Here is a 19,298-nt window from a genome sequence, read left to right as displayed (position 1 = left end):
CTTTGAGAAGTACTCGTTGGGCTAAAGGGACTATCATTGAAAATAGTTTCACTAATTTGCGATAGACATACTGTTCATGTTCAATTCTTCCAGCAATATCGCGGCTACCTTGGACCAAATCGTCTGTGCTTTCCTCCAAATTCAGAAGATACTTTACATTGTATGTTCGATATTCCCCACTTGCTAACTAATTTATTAAATTACTTTTTAGACAATCAAGTTTTTATTAAAAGCAGGTTGGGCAAACAGATAGACGTCGCTTCTCCCGCACTAATTTTCAAAATTTTTGAGTCTAAAAACGATTTAGATGCTAGTAATATTACTTGTTCGCAATTGCAAAAAACTCTTTTTGCAACAAGCTACTACAAATCGTATTCATACGAAAATAAGCCAGTGGATAGAGCGGCAGCTATTTTTAACAGAAACGTGCTTGCCGCTCTTGACAGTGATATATTTTCGGAAACCGAGCAAGTAATGGTAGAGGCAACCAAAAAATTATTTGCTGGTATAATACCAATTGTAGAGCTTTGCACGAACAATTTCATAAATAATGATAAAAATGAGGCGTGCGCAATAGCTTATAGATCCATATTTTTTTGCAATTTGTTGAGTGCGGCAACATACCTTTTATGCTTCAGCAATCATTGGAAACAATGACGTCTCTATTGCTGGAGTATGAAGGGATTAAACCTAAACACTGTGTCAATGATGGCATAGCGTATGACTTTGGAGAAATTAGGAAACGTTGCGGTGGTAGACCTGCTTTTAATGATCTTATTAATGTTAAATCTAGATCCGATTGTGTTATTAAACTAATCAGATCTATTGACAGAACATTATTTTGGTCCGAAAAGTGCTTTAACGCGTAACGTCTTTTTTAATAATACAAGCCACTTGATTTGTTTTCATTTGATACAAAAACAAGACGCACGTTAGAAGCCTCGCTTTGCGCTTTTTTTTTTTACTAATACATTAAAATGTCTAACGTATAACAGTATCTTCTTTTGCCACTCATTAGCCTTTATTTGTCCGATTGATACGTTTGGTTTGGTTGTTCCGTTTACGTCTGTCTGATATTTGGTTTATCGTGCATATTGAGCATTTGCTGCTTGTTTTTCGAGTTGCGTTTACCTACAAAATGATGATTAGGGGCTCTCTGTTGGCTTATTGGAATATTTTTTTTAAAATCTTTTAAATAAGTCACAATAGAGCAGATAATCAGAAATATACGAAACGTACGTAACAATGGTTTGAAACGTATCTTTTTTTGTACTTTTGTATATATAGCCGTAGTTGTAGTATTTAGAATTTTTACTGTTTTAATGTTTTTAATACATATATTTATTTTCTAGTTATAGATGGGGGTTATATGGGAAAGTGAAGCGAATACAAAACTTTTGTACACAAAGCCTCTCCTTTCCAAATTTCAACCTCGCCCACACATGGTGGCCCCTGTTTTCGCTAAAGAGGCTCTGGCGAAAAACTTACTCGTAGATTCTCCTGGGCTTTCATAAAGGAAATATTTTTTATTTCAAATTTTCGAGCATCCACTCGATGGACCCTGTGTGGATTCAGAATTAATAACCGACATATATGCTTCTTCTTTTTCAGACGTTCCCCAACATACGTACTTGCAAGGTAGATGTACTAGCAAGCATGGTACAATGAAGAGAAGGTAGGTCAACTTTAAAAAAATTGCAAGTATAGAGGTCTACCTGTTTGGCTTGTAATGTCAGAATTAGTATCACAACAATAAAAAATCAAACAACTTGTTGCATTTATTTTGAATAAATAATTGAAAACCGCGATAACTGAATGAAAGGTCAACACTTCTTTTCAAAATCATATACTATATATATCTAAAGGATTATTTCGCTACAAAAACTCTAGATTTTGTCGATGCATGCGTTGAAATGAACATTTTGAAAACACCCGAATTTGAAAGTTTTTTGAACAATTTTTTTGTTATTGAAAAGAAAACACATACATAAACAAAAAAGATGACATATTAGGCCAAGAAAATAAAAAAAAATTAAAATCATATGGTATCATAGCCCTACCTTGATATCATTGTACCATGCTAGCAAGGTAGATGTCATGGCCCAATTATAAGGTCTTCCTTCGAGCGAATTAATCTAAAAACAGCTGTTATTTTACCAGATGAAATGTCAAAATTCATGCTTGAGGCGAAAATAAGAAGAATTTTGTGGCAAATATGTTTGTTGTCATTTTTTGTATGTATAACACATGGTACAAAAATACAGGTAGGGGCATCGACGCAACAGCTGGGACAATGAACCGTCAAACCGAATTTGAAATTAAAAATGTTAAACGAAAAATTGTTGATATTTGTAAAAATTGCATATCATAACAACCTCGTATTAGAAAACGTATAAAAATTTACTTATTTTTGACAAAACATTTTAACAATTTTGACATATTAATGTTCCCAAGCATTGCAATAATTTTTCATTTTAAATTTTTAACTTAAAAATTGGTTTGACAGTTCATTGCCCCAGCAGCTATGCAATGCGATTACCTGTATTCTTCTACCATCGTTTTGAATTTTGTTTTTGTTGCAGCGAATTCAAATTTAATTGATAGATCGTCTGGTAATCAGCTGAGCTGGAAGGGGGACCTTATACTTGGATCATGGTAGATGTACTAGGTAATCGCATCAGCCCAGCTGACGGCACCATTAAATGTCAAAACAAATTGTTGTAATGAAGAATTCGCCCTCAATGAATGCAACAACAAATTTGTTTATGTTGTCTTCCCTAAAAGTTCCTTTTTATGTACTAGGTAATCGCATCAGCCCAGCTGACGGCACCATTAAATGTCAAAACAAATTGTTGTAATGAAGAATTCGCCCTCAATGAATGCAACAACAAATTTGTTTATGTTGTCTTCCCTAAAAGTACCTTTTTATAATATTTCAAATAATTTAAGAGCAAGTTAAGAGTGAAACCAGTAAAAAAATTAAAAGAAAATGAAGGAAGGAGGTTAGAATGGAGTGCAGCTTTAAGAATTAAGTTAGCCTCAACATCTAAGATTCCCAAAGCACATCACGGGAAGTAGTGCAAGAATTCGATTCTTGTCATTTGCAGTTCCGGAAAACTTTCGGTATAAACCTGTAAAATATAGTCATTATAAGTTTCTTGGTTTAAAAAATATTACAATACTACAATTAATACTTATTTTACTCTTATTTGTTTTACAATAAAAACTTTTATTGCGACGTTCGTTTACGACGAGAGGCACACAAAATAAAATGTAAACAAACACCTCGTTTCTGATTGGTTGAAACAAATTTGCCGCAACCTATAAATGTCATGGCGAATCTATGTTTTTCGCCTTAGATGCCAATTTTGACATTTGAGGGGACCACAAAAGTTGCTTTGTTGTAGCCATGGTAGAAATACCAGGTAGCAACATAGGCGAAAATTACAACAAAGCAACTTTTTTGGAAACTTGATATGTCTAAGTTGTAGTCAGGGCGAATTGATTTGAAGTACAAAATTTGGGGCAAATTATTTTTCCAATCAAAATATTGAATTAAAAATTTTCAAAATTGTTGTTTTTTCTATTACAAAAGCAAATATTCAAAACTTCCAACATCGATTGAAAGTAATGCTGAAGCCGCTGCATCTTGATTTGATTATAGCACGTTCAATACAACATTTTTGAAAATCACAGACTGGAAATGGAGTGATTGTAGTCTCCAGCGCGCCAACGAAGGACATTTGCGATAATAGATGTCCAATCGTTGTTATCTCTTCATCATCCTTACACAGCATGCAGTCTTGGTAACGTTGGCAACGTTGATTTCATATTCAACAGCGATAATGTTCTTTAAAGGAAATATCCGGAAAATTATTTTTGATGCTTTAAAATTAGGTTTTGTGGTGGTTCTGGGGTGTACCCTTTTTTCTTTTGCTACATCGTCAGCTTTCTCGCTGTAGTGACATGCTACCATCATTCACCTTTCACTGTTGAAGCCCTATAGTGTATAACATAGTTGATCCGTACAAATAAGATGATGAAATTCCATGTATCGGTTTATTTCCTAAATGAAATTGATTCCCTGTTTCACTTATTTCAAATATCCACGAATTTTAGATCTACATATTACCTATGCCTACCATATGTTGAATATACACTTTTTCCCTCATACTCTATAAAAACGTAAAATCTCGATTTTCTATCAATAGCATTGTTAAAGTTTGAAATCATGCAACAATTTTCTTATGTGTAAATGAAGGCGAATTCAAATTACAACAATTTTTTGACATATCAAATTGATACCAGCTGGCCTGAAAGGGTTACCTTGTAATTCTACCATGGTTGTAGCAATTCCCCGATGCGGTTACCTGTTACATTAGATGTACTAGGTAATCGCATCAGCCCAGCTGACGGCACCATTAAATGTCAATTTCGATTTTGGGATACCTAACATAAAAAACGTGTCCGTTGTTTTGGGCACTACTCGCCACTTATATCTTTCCTTACTTAACTTGTTTTTCATTAAAATTGTTGTGGAATATTATTAAATATGGTACGGCACAATAATCAGTTGCCGGACAATTTGCCGCAGCTGCAGAATTTAATAAAACGCGATCCCGAGTCCTATAAAGATGAGTTTCAACAACAGTATCGCCACTTCCTCAGTAGTTTGGAAGTATTTGCCCTCAATCCAACAGAGGAGAACAAATCTCTGGATGAGCTGGTTATGTTTATAGCCCAGGTATGTGGATGAAAGGATATCCCAATATAAAATCGTTTTACAAAAAGAGTTACTTTGCAGGTGGCCCAATGCTATCCGGAGGTGTGTCTCCAGTTTCCACAACATTTGGTGGATCTCTTAAAAAACCATGCCACTACCCTGGATCCGGCAATGCGTAATTGCTTTGTTAAGGCTTTGATATTGCTGCGCAATAAAAATCTCATCCCTGCCCTGGATTTATTGGAGCTATTCTTCCAACTTTTACGTTGTCCGGACAAACATTTACGTATATTTTTACAAAATCACATAATAACCGATATCAAGAATATGAATGCCAAACATAAGGATATGAAACTAAATTCTAGTCTACAAAATTTCATGTACTCCATGTTGAAAGATGCTAATCCCAAGGCGGCCAAAATGTCTGTGGATATTATGATAGATCTGTACAAAAAGAACATTTGGAATGACGAGAAGACTGTGAACGTAATTGCCACAGTTGGATGTTTTTCCAAAATCACCAAAGTGTTGGTTGCTTCATTGAAATTCTTTTTGGGACACGATGATGAAGACAAGGGTTCCGATGATTCAGATAGTGAAAATGAAGTCGATTTGAAGGGTGCTCTGCTACAAAGTCGTGTAAATAAGAAGACCAAAAAACGTAAGAAGCAATTGGAGCAGTTAAAGAAGCAAGCTGTCAAGGCTCAAAAGAAAAAGAAGAATGCACCTGCCTTCAATTTCTCGGCCATACATCTGATACACAATCCGCAGGGTCTGGCCGAAGGATTGTTCAAGCAGTTACAGAACAACAATGAACGTTTTGAAGTGAAGTTGATGCATTTGGATGTCATTTCACGTCTTATTGGTATTCACGAGTTGTTCCTGTTTTCTTACTATCCCTACATTACCCGTTTTATTCAGCCCCATCAGAGACAGGTGACTCGTATTTTGCAATTTGCTGCCCAAGCCTCCCATCCTTTGGTTCCTGGTGATGTTATAGAACCAATACTAAAGACTATAGCAAATAATTTCATCACCGAACGCAATTCTTCTGATGTGATGGCCATTGGCTTGAACGCCACACGTGAGATTTGTCAAAGATGTCCATTAGCCATGGGTGAAGATTTACTGCGGGATTTAGCCATGTACAAAGCATACAAAGAAAAATCCGTCATGATGGCAGCACGTTCCTTGATTATGTTGTACAGAGAACAATTGCCAGCATTGTTACATAAAAAGGATAGAGGTCGTTTAACCGAGGCTCAGGCTGAACACAAGCCCAAGGCATATGGCCAGGTGGAGGTGCATGAGACTATACCTGGTGCCGAGGCTTTGTTAAAATCATCTAAGACCATCGATTTGGGCAGTGATGATGATGACACCGATTCCAATGATGGTGGATGGGTAGATGTGTCAGATGATGGGGAAGAATTGTCGGATGATGGCGAAGAGGGTGATGATGATGTAGATGATGATGAAGATGTAGATGATGATGAAGATAATGGCGAGGAATGTGACAGTGAAAACGATGAGGAGGACGATGATGAAGATGACGAGGAAGAAGATGAGGATTCGGACAACGAAGAAAATAAGGAAGACTCAGATAAGAAAGAGAAAAATCCAAATGAGCCGAAAAATAAGAATGTTTCCCGTAAGAACTCCATATCATCGAACACATCGAAAGCTTCGAAAAAATCCCAAAAGTCAGAAGCTAAAATTTTGAGTGAAAAAGAGGCAGCACAAGAATTGGCCTTAACCCGTATATTCACGGACGAAGACTTTAAACGGATCAACATAGCCAATCTAAAGAAAACTGTAACGAATGCCCGCAAACGTCCCTTGGAGAAGGATCGTCAAGAATTCGTTAAACTGGACAATATTGAAATGATCTATAAGAAACGTAAACACGACAAGGAAAGTCGTTTAGAAACAGTATGCAGTGGCCGAACAGACCGTGAGAAATTCGGCTGGAAAGACGGTAGACAAAATGAGAATTGTTCCAAAACGAATCGTGAAAAACAAAAACACAAGAACTTTGTGATGATGCGTTACAAAGCCCGCTCGAAGGTCAAGAAGAGTTTCCGTGATAAACAGCAGGCTATGCGTAAACATTTGTTGCACATAAAGAAAATGAAATAAAGTGGATAGGTACCTACATATTTTTTTTAGATATAATTGTACTAATAGTTGATTTTGAAATGATTGGCTATCTATTAGTAGATACGAAAAGTTTGACTGTAAGTTATAAAAATTACAATTTTTAAGAAATAAATATTTTTTATATTTATCTTAATTGTTTTGGATTTTATTTGGGAAGGTCTGAAAAAGTTATTGTAAATTCTAAATTAATTTTCTAAAATTAGCTTCCTTCTATTTCCGCAGTAGTGGGAAATATTCCTTTTAGTTCTAAATACTTAGAGACAGATGAGAAATATGTATATGTTCAAATCGGAAAATTGACGAAATGTATGAATGCATTTAAGAGGAAGAAACCAGGTTCAACAAAACATTTCCGAGTACATGGTGTTATCTGAGCTTCATTTTATTTTTTTTTTCTTTTGTAGGTACATATAACATTACAAAATGTTAATATTTGTTCAAAATTCATTGTAGCGTCTCTTCATCGTTTTTATAATTTAACTATATTTACGATATTTGCAATGGTTCACTTATATATGTAGATGCATGAACTTTTTTTACCAGAGTTGAGTGAATGCAAAAGTCTTAAATATTAATGTAAAATACAGTTTTAGTCATAAAATTGCCGTTAATCCTGTGATTCGATTCCTCTTTTCAACGACGCCTTTTTTCTGATGATTTCTTCAAACGTTTGGGACCCTTAACAAAGCACCAATCGACCTGTATAGCTTGACCCATTATCTCTGCACCATTTAAAGCATCTTTTGCGGCCAAGGCTTGTTTGTGTGTTTCGAATTCGACCAAAGCATAGCCCTTGGAGAAACCCGTTCGCCGATCCAAATTCAAGTGAATATTTTTGATGTCACCGAAATCACAGAATTTCTCTTGTATTTCATCCTCCTGGGCTTCTTCGTGGATATTAGTTACAAACAGAATCCAACCCTCCACTGAACGTTGTGGGCCGGGCTCAAGTTCATCGTCATCCTCATGACGTACACGTTCATATTGATGAATTGTTTCACGCGTTGTGGTTTCACTGCCAAAACCTCTGCCTTTGCGGTGTTTTGCCTTCTCTTTGAGACGTACGATTCCCTCTAAAAAGAAAGTTGTTGTTTAGAACACGGTTTGTGGTCTTTATTAAAAGATTAACTTACGATCACCATCCTCATCTACTTCAAACTCTTCGGCATTATCAATATCCAAAACGTCGGCCATAGTTTTGTTTTAAAAATGACTTGATTCCTTTTCAAAATGGGAAAATGCAATCGACAACTATGAAAATTAAAAAAACACGAGTCGGCATCAATTTGGTTGGCTAACGTAGGCGACAACGGCGTACGGCTTATGTCAACTCATCGGCGTTACAAAATTTTTGTTTGCGGCAAAAAATGTATTTTAAGTGGCTCGGTGATAGATCAATTTCGTTAGGTGTGCTACAGAGAATGAGAAAATAATTTGTTAATTAAAAAACTATAATTTCTCAATTGTAGAACATGACACATGAATTGGACATATTAATATGAGACTACATCATTAATTTTGCTTTAAGCAGGGAAGGTTTGGATAAACATTTTGAAGAATAATCTAATAATAATTCTTGAATTATTTTTTCTCCCATTATATAGTATGGAAAGCTTTTATGATAATTTACTGTAAAATGTTACTGATTTTAGTCGGTAACTCAAAAATGAGTTCCAAATCTAATTTTTTTTCGAATGGGAAAAGTATATATATTTCGAGTATATATAGATTTCGTAAAGAGGCTGAATTGGATAAAACGTAAGTTTTACTACAACTGGGATTAATTACAACTCTGATTTAAGATATTTTACAATTTCCCATCCCTGATCTGACAACTAGGCCCAAAAGGGTGAAACTGATCAAAGCTTAAATCGTGATTTCGGCCTGAATATACAACACCATGGTCATTTTTGGCTGAAAAAACGTACGACTGGCCACGGACCTATAATAATAAAAAACTAAAAACGTTTGCTCTGTTGCTGATCCTGTTAGAATCTCCTAGTTTTGGAGTTTATTTCGATATAATAAAGGAAAAATAAATAATATTTGTTTCTTTTGTTGTTGCAAAAAATTTAGGCATAACCCCATTATTGTTGTTATAAAAAACAACGTTTGTTTATTAGTGGAGAACGATGGTAATGTTTACCAGGGGTACGGCAGGGAATACCTAAGTTTCGGAAAGTGCCACCAATCCTCATTAGTTCCCTTGCTTTTCATTTCATCATTGAACTTTCTGTCATTATTATTAACATATTTTTCAAAAATAAAAACACAAAAGGAATTACCCGTTCGCGTATATTTTTTACATTTTTTCCCCTTAAACTTTCTTAATACAATTTGGGAAGAATTTTTTTAGAACTGTTTTAAAACAAAATGGAGCGCTTTTTTGAAGCTTCGTTATGAGCCGACAAAATTGGTGGCGGCGTCTAAAATAAAGAAGTACACGACGGCGCCGTTTCTCAATCGACTTGCTTCTTATTCTCTGGCCCACACTATTCTCTAGTAGAAAAGAAAACAAATAACGTCTACCAACAAAGCAAGCATAGAAATAGTTTTTTTTTTGGTTTTTATTTATTTTTTTCGTTTTGTGTTAATTTTTTTCTCCAATGCGTTTTTAAACGTCTCAAGTTTTTGTTTGTAATTGCAATTACGGTTGTGTTTCCAAAAATTATAAAAATATCCGTAGTGGTTTGAGTTTTCTTTTTGTTTTGGATGACACTCAAGAGTTCAAGAGTGTGGTGGATGCCGTCATCATAAAACATCGTCGTCGTAACCAACAACATCACATTATTTATGCAAATTTCTAATTTTTGCAAATATTAGTTCCGCAACGTAGCTTCCTCCGCCTGGAAGTTTCCTTTGGGGCATTGATACCAAATGTCTTTGCGCGCTATCAAAAAGCGCGAGAATCAATTGTTGCCCCCTTCTGCTGCGAGTGCAGCAAACGGAAGGACAAGTTTGTTTCGAAAACTGACCAAAACAATTAAGGGTGCGCAACAACAACAGCAGCAGCAGCAAGGTGTAGTGAGCCGTACAACGGCTGGCGAAGGGGGTTCCTTGCAAACGTCGATTAAAAAACACAACAACCATTCGCTGAGTAATCTAAGGCAACAACACAAATTACTGGGACGTTTAACGCAATCGAACCCGGAATTTGGTGAACCTTCGGAAACATTGAGACGTTTGGAGGCCGCCCGTTTGGTAAGAACCAAGTCCGAGGGGGATATCGATAAGCTGCTGAGTAGCCAAAATCAATTAAAACAAGGTGCTTTGCTGAATGCCAAATCGGAGGTCTGTCTCAAAACCATTTCCACACACAGCTATCAAGCTTCTACTGCCAGTAATACAAATAACAACAACAACAACGCCAAACGTTTGTCACAATCGGCAATAATACCACGTCAGGCGCAACAATCTAACACAAGCATGTTAAGTGGTGCAAGATCCCATCGTGACCTAACCCAATCGTCATATGCCTCTTCATCACACCATCACATCGATGTACTGTGCTCCAGTGGCGGTGGTGGGGGAGGTGTTCCCTCGCAAAGACGCATGAGTGAGGGCAATTACAAGAGAAACCAACGTACAAATTCAATGTCCACAAGTGAAATGACTTCCTCATCGATCAGCGGATTGGGTCATACAGTTCCACCCGTTGATCCAAATAGTATACTGCGTATACCCATCATTGGTTATGAGGTCATGGAGGAAAGAGCCCGTTTCACTGTCTACAAATTGCGTGTGGAAAATCCTCATACAAATGATTGCTGGTTGGTCCTAAGACGCTATACCGATTTTGTACGTCTCAATACCAAGTTGAAGCAATCATTTCCTCATCTAACGCTGAATTTACCGCGCAAAAAGATTTTCGGTGATAATTTCAATTCAGTGTTTTTGGATAATCGCATACAAGGCCTGCAAATGTTTGTCAACTCCATCATGAGCAAAGAGGAATTGAGAAAATGCCAATTGGTGAGGGAGTTTTTCTGTTTAGACGAACCGCCATCATATTCCGAATCCATGGAAGAGTGTAGGGTAAGGGATAATTTATTTTTTTTAAAGAGTACCTTAATTTAATTTTAACGATAATATATTAACAAGCAGTGTCTGTAATTGAAGTCATTTCAAAACTGTACTCTAAATCCTCCAGAATTGTGTCTAAGCCTTTTTCTGTTCTTAGCAAGCTATCAGTAATTTTGCTAACCACAATCACATGAGTATGCGTGATGCTAATTGGTAGTGTGGGCCAGCTGCCTCTGATATTTGTTTTACAAAACATACCATTTATTTTGTAACGAAATGTATTCGTCATACACTGCTGGTGTCTATTTGTTTTATCAGCCAGCCGGCTTAACACTAGATTTTGATAGCTAATTGTTTGTTTTCGCACTTAATAATCAATTTCCTTATCTATTCTACTTTTTATTTGGCAGGCAATATTCGAAGCACAAGAGGAAACAATTGCTCATTTAAAAATGCAAATAAACAATAAAAATGATTTGATATTACAGCTACAGCAGAAATTGCGTGATGTCCATCAGGAGAAGGAGCAATTGAAAGATATGCTAAGGTATGTAGAACTGACTATATATATATTTTTTGAATACATTTTTTTGATTACAATTTTTTTCAAAAGGATTCACTCTAAGAAGTTCACTAGATGTTCATCTGTTTATAGACGAATTTTCGGGGTCCTCTAACATATTATGACGTTTAGAATGCTTTCTGCCCATAAACGAGCTTTCACAGGGGTATCATCTATAGAACTCAAAGGGTTTTATGGATAGAAGATATTTTGTGAAAAAAAAAATAGGCTCGAGGTCGTCCATGGACAAAAACCTTGTAGAGGTTTCTATAGATAGAAAACATTCTCGAGGTTCTTATTGATACATATACCGAAATTGTTACTGTTCAGACATTTTAGGACCTCTTAGAGGATTTCTAAATGTAATGGATATTATATGTATAAAATACCTCTAACTAGTCTTGTTTAGAAATAATGCCTTTTATTGTTTTTTTAGGTTGTTCCATTAGTATAGACTATTTAAAAATCTTCGTTCGAATATGTATATAAAATACGGTTTAAAAACACTTTATTGTTCTATTTGTGAATGGTAGACCTCCTAAAGGTCTATTATGGGTAGATGCCTTTTTAAATTCCCTCTCTGAACATAAAATATCTATAGCTTTTGGAGGTCTTCTCTGAATAAAATACCTTGCGTAATAGGACCCCTTTTCAGAGGTCTTTTACAGGTTAAAGGCCGATTAGAGGTCTTCAAGGGCCAGAATATATATTCTTGAGGTCTTCAATTAATAACTGTTATTTTTGATCTCTTTTTCTATGGGGATAAGAATTTGTAGAGGTTTTTTTTATGGAAAGAAGTAATTATGTCGTATTTTGTAGGGAAAAGATATTTGAAAAGCCCTTTTATGGGATGAGAGCCTTTTAAGGTTATTTTTTTTATGGAAAATAGACCTTTCGTTTTCATACCCTCAGTCATAGGGCTACATGTGCTATACATCATTTGATGTGAAATAACGGTTTTAGAACCTAGTTCTCTTGGGCCAAATCCGTTTCAGGACATTTTTAATAGATCTCCGTCCGTCCGTCTGTCCGGCATGCGCGCCAGAATGTCGAAAGGAGTATCAGTTTTTGGTCCAATTGTTATATTATCAAACTTAGATCGAGTTCGGAGATATTTAACACGGCCCCTCCTTCCTGTCAAAATTTTCATAAAAAATAGTTTTCCTTTTAGAACTAGAATTTTGTGCAAACTTTGCAAATTCTAATGTTTTAATCAGTGTTAGGTAATGTGTGGAAATGAACACTTTCGGTCCACTCCATCAAGTACCTCCCTCACCAAGGGTCGAAATTTTTAATAATTATAATTGTTTAAAATGTAAAAAAAAAAATATATTAAAAATCTCCTCAAATTTCGCACAACTCTATCTTTTTACCCACATAAGATCTGACATGAAGATTGGATAGAACGGAGCACTCCTTCTAGTACCTCCCTGGGTCGGGTCAAATTTTTGAGTAACAATGAAACTCTAAAGCGTGAAATTAGCATCCGATTCCTTTCAAATTCGGCACATCTCAATATTTCTATCAACACAAGATCTAGGTAGAAGAGGGAATATATCGGTCCACTGCTTCTGGTACCTTCATCGCAACGGGTTAATATATTGAATAATTATGAAGCTCATAAAATGCGAAATAAGCATACAAGTTCAGATTTCACATCCCAATATTTCTATTAACGCAGGTCCTGGTGTGAAGATGATAGATATGAGTCCATCCTTTCTGGCACCTCCCTCACAAAAAGGGTCAAAATTATTAATACATACGTCTCTTATTGCTTACGAAACAAGTCAGGGATTCTTTTCAAAATATAGTTTATCTAAATACAGGGTTGTCCATATTCGACGGACCCATGTTTTGTTATGCGACTTGTGTGCGGTGGAGCGCCGTCTTGTTGAAACCAGAACTGCCTCATACGCTTTCGACGAATAATTGGCATCACAAAATTGGTCATCATGTCGCGATAACGCTCCTCGTTGATGGTAACAGCATGGCCATTTTCATTTTGGAAGAAAAACGGCCCAAAGACCTTTTTCGCACTAACGCTGCACCAAACTGTGACTTTTTCGTCATGAACTTCTTGAATCTCCTGAGGATTTTCAGTGGCGTAAAAACCGCAATTTTGCTTATTTACGGTCCCTTAGAAGGCGCACTTCTCACATTTCTTAATGTTTTAAAAGCACGTTGAGTTTTCACAATTGACTTCTTCTGTTGAATGTAAATTTCAACTATTTCAAAGCGCTCGCGTGGCGTGTATTGGTTCATGGTAAAAATCTGCTTGGACTGACGCTTCAAACGCGGTATGTCATTAAGCGATGTGACATGAATATGTGCAACCCTGTATTACTCAGAAATCTAATGTGAATATGGAATTTATGGGCACAATCCGTCTGTTACTTTCCCCAAAAAAGGTTAAAGTTTTAATTTTGTGTTATTCACATAAACTTGAAAATAAATGTTCGATTTTCTTTAAATGTTCCACATACAACTATTTCAGCCTTCAATTCAACATTCCCCTTAGTCCAAATTGATTTGATATATTCCAAATATGTCACGTTGTAAAATTTATATTAGCCTAAGAGCTTCGGAACCTCCTCATAGGTTGTCAACATTTTGAGTAATAATAGCGCAAATCAACGAACATTAGCTGAGGGTACACATCTGTCGGCAAAACCGAATTTTTTAATTTTTTTATTTTTTTTTTGGGTCCTTAATATTTTTGGGGGCATTCCAAGATTAGAATGTCATTGAGATGTCTTTTATGGATATAATACCTTTCATATGTTTTCTGTGCACGAAAAATAATTTAGAATCCTTCTATTGATTGATGGTCTTATACGAATGCTATAGCTTTCACAATTCATCATCCCTTTATAGAAGACCCTTCAGAGGTCCGCTATGAGATACCTTAAGGTGTCTTCAAAAAAACAAGTTTTATAGGGTCTTTCATAGGATAAAGATTTTTCATAGTTCTCCTATAGGTAGAATATATTTGAGGAATCTTCTGTGCTTTTTAATTGACATAAAAAAATTTAAAATTTGTTATTAATAATTTTACTTTTTGTTTTGCAGCACCCTAAATATAAATCCCACAAATGGAAATGCCTAAGAATAGGAGCAAGAAATACATAACACTGAATCCCACAAACATAAACACACAATTTTTAGTTATAATTTGATGAAAAAAAGGATGCCAGCTAACTTTGGGCCCCTATTTTAAAACCACCCAAAGTGATTGTAAAAGGTGAAGAAGCAAAACGGTGTCTACAAATACTTCATTTTGTTAAGAGGAAAACTTGGTTTTTGATATACAAACAAATTATGTTGAGCATAATTCTTTTAGTATATCTTCACCACACACAAAAGGAAACCCTATACAAAAAGCATTTAGCTTCCTTTTTCTCTTTAGTTTAATAAAAAAAAAAAAAAAAAACAAATATATAAGTGATATTATATGCTACTACTATATACATTGCAAATAAATTGGTAGTATTTTCTTTATATATGTATGTAGGTAGCTATATTTCTTTTCATTGCTATCTCGAAAATATCCAACTTTGTGTAAAGAACCAAATTATTCTCAAAACAAAGTTATCCTATTTTTTATATTTAAAAGTATTTGCTTGGAAGGAAAATAATCAACTATGTATTTGTTTTTCTGCAACATTGAATCTTCTGTATACACCATCAGTAACCTGTAATTACATTAAGACTAATTTTAATATTTTTGTAATTTGTAATTAGTAAATTTAAACTTAAGTTGTGCAAGAGTGAAAGAAAGATAAACAATATATATTAGAGCAATAAACAAACAAAAAATAAAAGTGACCTTATATCCAAAAAACAAACATAAAGATGTATGTATGTAAATTTCGTACTCGAAAGACTATTTACTGCTCGCATGCATAAGAGAAAAAAAAACATCAACAAATTGTACACAAATGATATATTTTTTTAATATATATTTAGCTGCAAAATATTATTAATAAAAGTATTACTCAAAAATGAAATAGTAATTAAAAGAAATGCAATTATATTGTACGTTTTTTTTTGGAATACAATTTTAAAGGCTTGTCATGGCAGGTGGCCTAGCATAGGCTTTTGGAATAAATCCATATTTTCTTGTCTTCGGGGCATAAGACCATAGCCAACCATCGACTGTTTGATTATTTAGATCAGCATATATCCAATCACCGCGTCTCACACTCAAATCGTCGGGAGCCTGGGCCTGAAAACAAGCAATGCGAAATTTTAAAATTTGTTTGAGGAAAGTGATCATTCTTCCCTATGTAAGAACGAGAAAAGTGCCAGATTTTTATAAAAAAAAAATCTATTTTTTAGATCTCAAAAATATTATTCTGATAAAAAACTAGAACCTACAAAGTCAGAATGTTACCCAATAACACAATTTCTTGGCCCCAGAGGAATATTTTCTTTATAGGAAATAATCTTCTGATTCTGATATGTTTTACTTCAAAATTGTTATTTCTTGAGAACCAATTTTGAATACATGGAATTATTATGTTCCGAGAAATATTTTATTTCCTTAAAAAATGTTTAAAAAAGTTCATTTTGGTCTGTAAAAAAATATTTCTATGGATGCAAGGATACTTTAAAAATAAATTTCTTCTGAGGATCTGATTTTTTCTGTATAAAAGTCCTTAAGAACAGAGAACGGAGGACCAAATAAATCCCAGTGGATTGGTTTCTATAAAAACTCAATATTCCGGAGTCTTCTTTCTATTGAGAAAATTTACTTTTTCGAAGTTCCGAACTTTATGATTTGTTTAACAAGTAAAAAGCAGCTAAGTTCGGCCGGGCAGAACTTCCACAATTTCGAAAGAAATTGAAAAATTAAAAAAAAAATTCAGAAAACTACCACTTAAATTAAAACCGTTATATGGGGACTATACGAAGACGTGGACCTGCAACGACATTTTTGCCATAGGCTGTAGTGTCAATTACGAACTTCAAATGCAAAATTTGTTACAACTACGGTGTATAATGTCGCAAAAATCATGAAATTACGGATTACCGGGAGGTACCGTCTCCGGAGGCTATACGGAGATGTGGGCCTGCATACTTTTTAGCCTTCTATCTCAATTCGTTCGAATGATAGCGTGATTACAACAGACGGACGGACATCGCCTCATAGATCGTCTTAGAATTTTACGCTGATCCAGAATAAAGTATATATATTCTAGGGTAGGGTCTATTATGAATATTTCGAGGAGTTACAAACGGAAAGACAAAGTTAGTATACCCTCCATAGAATCGTGGAGGGTATAAAAAACCATCGATTCTCAGGGAAAAATCACCCTTAGAAGTCAAAATATTTCGTCATTAACTGAAAGAATTTCCCAAAATAAGGAAGGAAATAATCTTCTGCTCCTGGGATCCGATATTCTCTATTGAAAACCCATTAGATTTTGAGCAATTCGGAGAAATATTTTTCTTAAAATTAGATATTTAAAAAAAATAAAAAACTTCACTTTTGTCTAAAATTTTATTTCTGGATTCAAGGATTCTTTAAAAAAGAAACACTTTTCAGGGTCTGAAAATTTTTTCTGTAGAAAAATAATAGCCCTCAAGAACAAAGTTTTATTTCCCAAACAAATCCCAGAGAATTGGTTTCTATAAAAACATACTATTTTGCTATCTCTTTCTATTGAGAAAATCTACTTTTTTCTGGGAACTTCAGGATTTGTTTAACAAACTCGATTCTGAGGTAAACAAAAAATAAACTGAAAGAATTTTCCAAAAAAAAAATTTCCGCTTTTACCTTATAATCATAAAGCATGACCAGCTCCGTGCCATAACGAACATCATCGGCGGGAATTTGTGCCGTAGAATTCTGGGAATTTTGCTGTGTCTGTTGTTGCTGCTGCTGGGTTGGCTGCAAGGTATTCTCAACACCACCATTTGTGTTAGCACTTGGCATGGTTACGGGTTGGCTTAAGGAATTCAAATTACCCTGGGCCGCACCTGAACCCGTTGATATTTGTCCATTTGATTTACTAAGGGAATTTTCCATCAGTTTCTGTTGTGTTTGGAGCACACTATCAGCTGGATATATAAATGCTGAGGGCACAAAGCCCTCCTGGCCATCGCTGCGAACAATCCAAAACCAATCGCTGTCATCACGATTTAGGAGTGTCACAAATTCTCCCCTCTCCACAGATAAATCATTTTCATCGCGTGCAATAAAAGTGTAGAGAACAATATAACGACCATTCGGTTCCTTGTGGAAAGGGGTACACTCTCCGGCATCCATTAGAAGTGGGGAGTTGAGTTCAGCCACGGCATTTTTCAATGCCGCCTGGGCGTTGTTGACCTCTTCAATTAAATCCAGTTTGGCATTGTCATTGGATTGGATCAAAGGTATGGTTTCACTATGCTCCCCAGCGCCACTACCACCACCACCTTCGCCACGCGGTAGTTTCTTTTTAATGGCCATATCAGCTAACTGGGTATTGTAGGGCGCACAATAGGAGTAGGGTATAAAGCCCTCTTGCCGCGAATCTTCACCAATGACATAGACCCAATCATTTTCACGATAGAGTATGTTGACCACTTGGCCACGTTTTACCTCCAACTCATCGTCCACACAGGGTGTGAAGTCGTGTAGGACAACCATTTTGGAATCGGGACTCAAGCCATGTTCCTTTTCAATGCCCACCCTGACCAATGTTTCAATACTGGAAGAACCAGTGATGCGACCTAGGCCAACAGTAACACCGCCAGGCAAGGGTAAATCACGTTCAATGTTTGCATTGGTGGCTGTTGGAAAAAAGAAGGAAATTAGTTTACGTTCGTTGCTTAAGTCTTTTGTTTGCTTGACAACTTTTCAAGTTTGGGTCTTAGGTCCTTTGTTTTGTTCCTTAAATCATTTAATAGTCTTCAAATCAAAACTTCCTAAACACTTGGAAAACTACACTTTGTTAGTATCTATACCTTTCTTTTTGTCACGCCTCATACGCACTGGACACAAAAATGCCATAGTTGTTGTTTTTGTTTATATATTTTATTTTTTTAATTGAATTCAAATGCCACTGAAATGTATGCCAAATAAAATTTGTTTTTCTTTTGTCATTAAATTTATTCAATTTGTGTTTTTATTCCATTTTTCCACCAAAATGTGTTTGTTTGCTTCTATTTTTGGTTTATTGCCATGCACCCTATTCACATCATCGCCACTGAGATTTGTTGATTTGTTGTGAAACAGCTGGTAGTATGCAGAGAGAGAGAGAGAGAGAGAGAGAGAGAGAGAGAGAGAGATTTCTGAGGAGATCAAGTTCTCTCGGTGAGTTACAGCATCTACAAATTTAGTTTTTGCAAGTGAAACAAGATGTCGTTGCAAAACAAAGGAAATCACTTTTAACGAAAGATATTTTCCGAAGTATGTCAAGAACATGTAACAGATTTTCTGGGAGACTTACTAAACTAAATCTAGTAAAACATAAATATGCAGCATTTCTCATATCTTGGTATTGTGAATAGAGGCTGTGGTCCCAAAATCCTGGCTTAAAAAATCGTTAATTTTATTTTAAAACAATGGACAAAACAAAGCGTGATTACAGGTAAAACTCGGTAGATTGTGAAACCTGAGTTAAAAGTAGAAGACACGTGTATTGGAGTTTTAAATCTACATGTACCTCCCTCTTTCACATTTGATGATCAATTTTCAGATAATTATGCCTTGGGTTATAGGCATTTTAAAGAGTGATTTTTTAAGAGCTTGATAACTTTTTTTTTAAAAAAACGCATAAAATTTGCAAAATCTCATCGGTTCTTTATTTGAAACGTTAGATTGGTCCATGACATTTACTTTTT

General features: G+C 35.4%; 4 protein-coding genes across 4 annotated transcripts; 2 read left to right on the top strand and 2 right to left on the bottom strand.

Annotated features, from left to right (window-relative positions):
* The first annotated feature begins 4,460 nt into the window (after positions 1-4,460).
* LOC101888744 (protein SDA1 homolog) lies at positions 4,461-7,016 on the top strand. Its single transcript, XM_005175582.4, has 2 exons — positions 4,461-4,744; positions 4,805-7,016. The coding sequence occupies exons 1-2, from the start codon at positions 4,553-4,555 to the stop codon at positions 6,860-6,862; spliced, it is 2,250 nt and encodes a 749-aa protein (XP_005175639.2). The 5' UTR covers positions 4,461-4,552; the 3' UTR covers positions 6,863-7,016.
* Positions 7,017-7,240: 224 nt separating this feature from the next.
* On the bottom strand, positions 7,241-8,177 carry LOC101888566 (RNA-binding protein 8A). Its single transcript, XM_005175581.4, has 2 exons — positions 8,017-8,177; positions 7,241-7,956 (listed from the first exon to the last, which is right to left on the bottom strand). The coding sequence occupies exons 1-2, from the start codon at positions 8,075-8,077 to the stop codon at positions 7,517-7,519; spliced, it is 501 nt and encodes a 166-aa protein (XP_005175638.1). The 5' UTR covers positions 8,078-8,177; the 3' UTR covers positions 7,241-7,516.
* Positions 8,178-9,365: 1,188 nt separating this feature from the next.
* On the top strand, positions 9,366-15,319 carry LOC131801354 (uncharacterized). Its single transcript, XM_059119908.1, has 3 exons — positions 9,366-10,918; positions 11,317-11,453; positions 14,538-15,319. The coding sequence occupies exons 1-3, from the start codon at positions 9,761-9,763 to the stop codon at positions 14,572-14,574; spliced, it is 1,332 nt and encodes a 443-aa protein (XP_058975891.1). The 5' UTR covers positions 9,366-9,760; the 3' UTR covers positions 14,575-15,319.
* A 93-nt stretch (positions 15,320-15,412) lies between these two features.
* Positions 15,413-18,654, bottom strand: LOC101888399 (SH3 domain-containing protein Dlish). The gene is made up of 3 exons (XM_011294462.3): positions 18,420-18,654; positions 17,248-18,245; positions 15,413-15,693 (listed from the first exon to the last, which is right to left on the bottom strand). Exons 1-3 carry the CDS (start codon positions 18,463-18,465, stop codon positions 15,529-15,531), a joined length of 1,209 nt encoding a protein of 402 aa, XP_011292764.2. The 5' UTR covers positions 18,466-18,654; the 3' UTR covers positions 15,413-15,528.
* Positions 18,655-19,298: the final 644 nt, after the last annotated feature.

Source organism: Musca domestica, unplaced genomic scaffold, assembly GCF_030504385.1.
Source record: "Musca domestica strain aabys unplaced genomic scaffold, Musca_domestica.polishedcontigs.V.1.1 16, whole genome shotgun sequence".
Classification (NCBI taxonomy): Eukaryota; Metazoa; Arthropoda; class Insecta; order Diptera; family Muscidae; genus Musca; species Musca domestica.
The sequence above is the reverse complement of the archived record's forward strand: the minus strand, read 5'-3'. Positions and strand labels throughout refer to the sequence as shown.

Excerpts from the sequence above, each read along its gene's own strand:
- LOC131801354 (XM_059119908.1), top strand. The coding sequence starts at position 9,761 with ATGTCTTTGCGCGCTATCAAAAAGCGCGAGAATCAATTGTTGCCCCCT. Across the intron at positions 10,919-11,316 it reads AATCCATGGAAGAGTGTAGG|GCAATATTCGAAGCACAAGA; the intron begins GTAAGGGATAAT and ends TTTATTTGGCAG. Across the intron at positions 11,454-14,537 it reads CAATTGAAAGATATGCTAAG|CACCCTAAATATAAATCCCA; the intron begins GTATGTAGAACT and ends TTTGTTTTGCAG.
- LOC101888399 (XM_011294462.3), bottom strand. The coding sequence starts at position 18,465 with ATGGCATTTTTGTGTCCAGTGCGTATGAGGCGTGACAAAAAGAAAG. Across the intron at positions 18,246-18,419 it reads GAGGCGTGACAAAAAGAAAG|CCACCAATGCAAACATTGAA; the intron begins GTATAGATACTA and ends TTTTTCCAACAG. Across the intron at positions 15,694-17,247 it reads TCATGCTTTATGATTATAAG|GCCCAGGCTCCCGACGATTT; the intron begins GTAAAAGCGGAA and ends GCTTGTTTTCAG.
- LOC101888744 (XM_005175582.4), top strand. The coding sequence starts at position 4,553 with ATGGTACGGCACAATAATCAGTTGCCGGACAATTTGCCGCAGCTGCAG. Across the intron at positions 4,745-4,804 it reads TGGTTATGTTTATAGCCCAG|GTGGCCCAATGCTATCCGGA; the intron begins GTATGTGGATGA and ends GTTACTTTGCAG.
- LOC101888566 (XM_005175581.4), bottom strand. The coding sequence starts at position 8,077 with ATGGCCGACGTTTTGGATATTGATAATGCCGAAGAGTTTGAAGTAGAT. Across the intron at positions 7,957-8,016 it reads AGTAGATGAGGATGGTGATC|AGGGAATCGTACGTCTCAAA; the intron begins GTAAGTTAATCT and ends CTTTCTTTTTAG.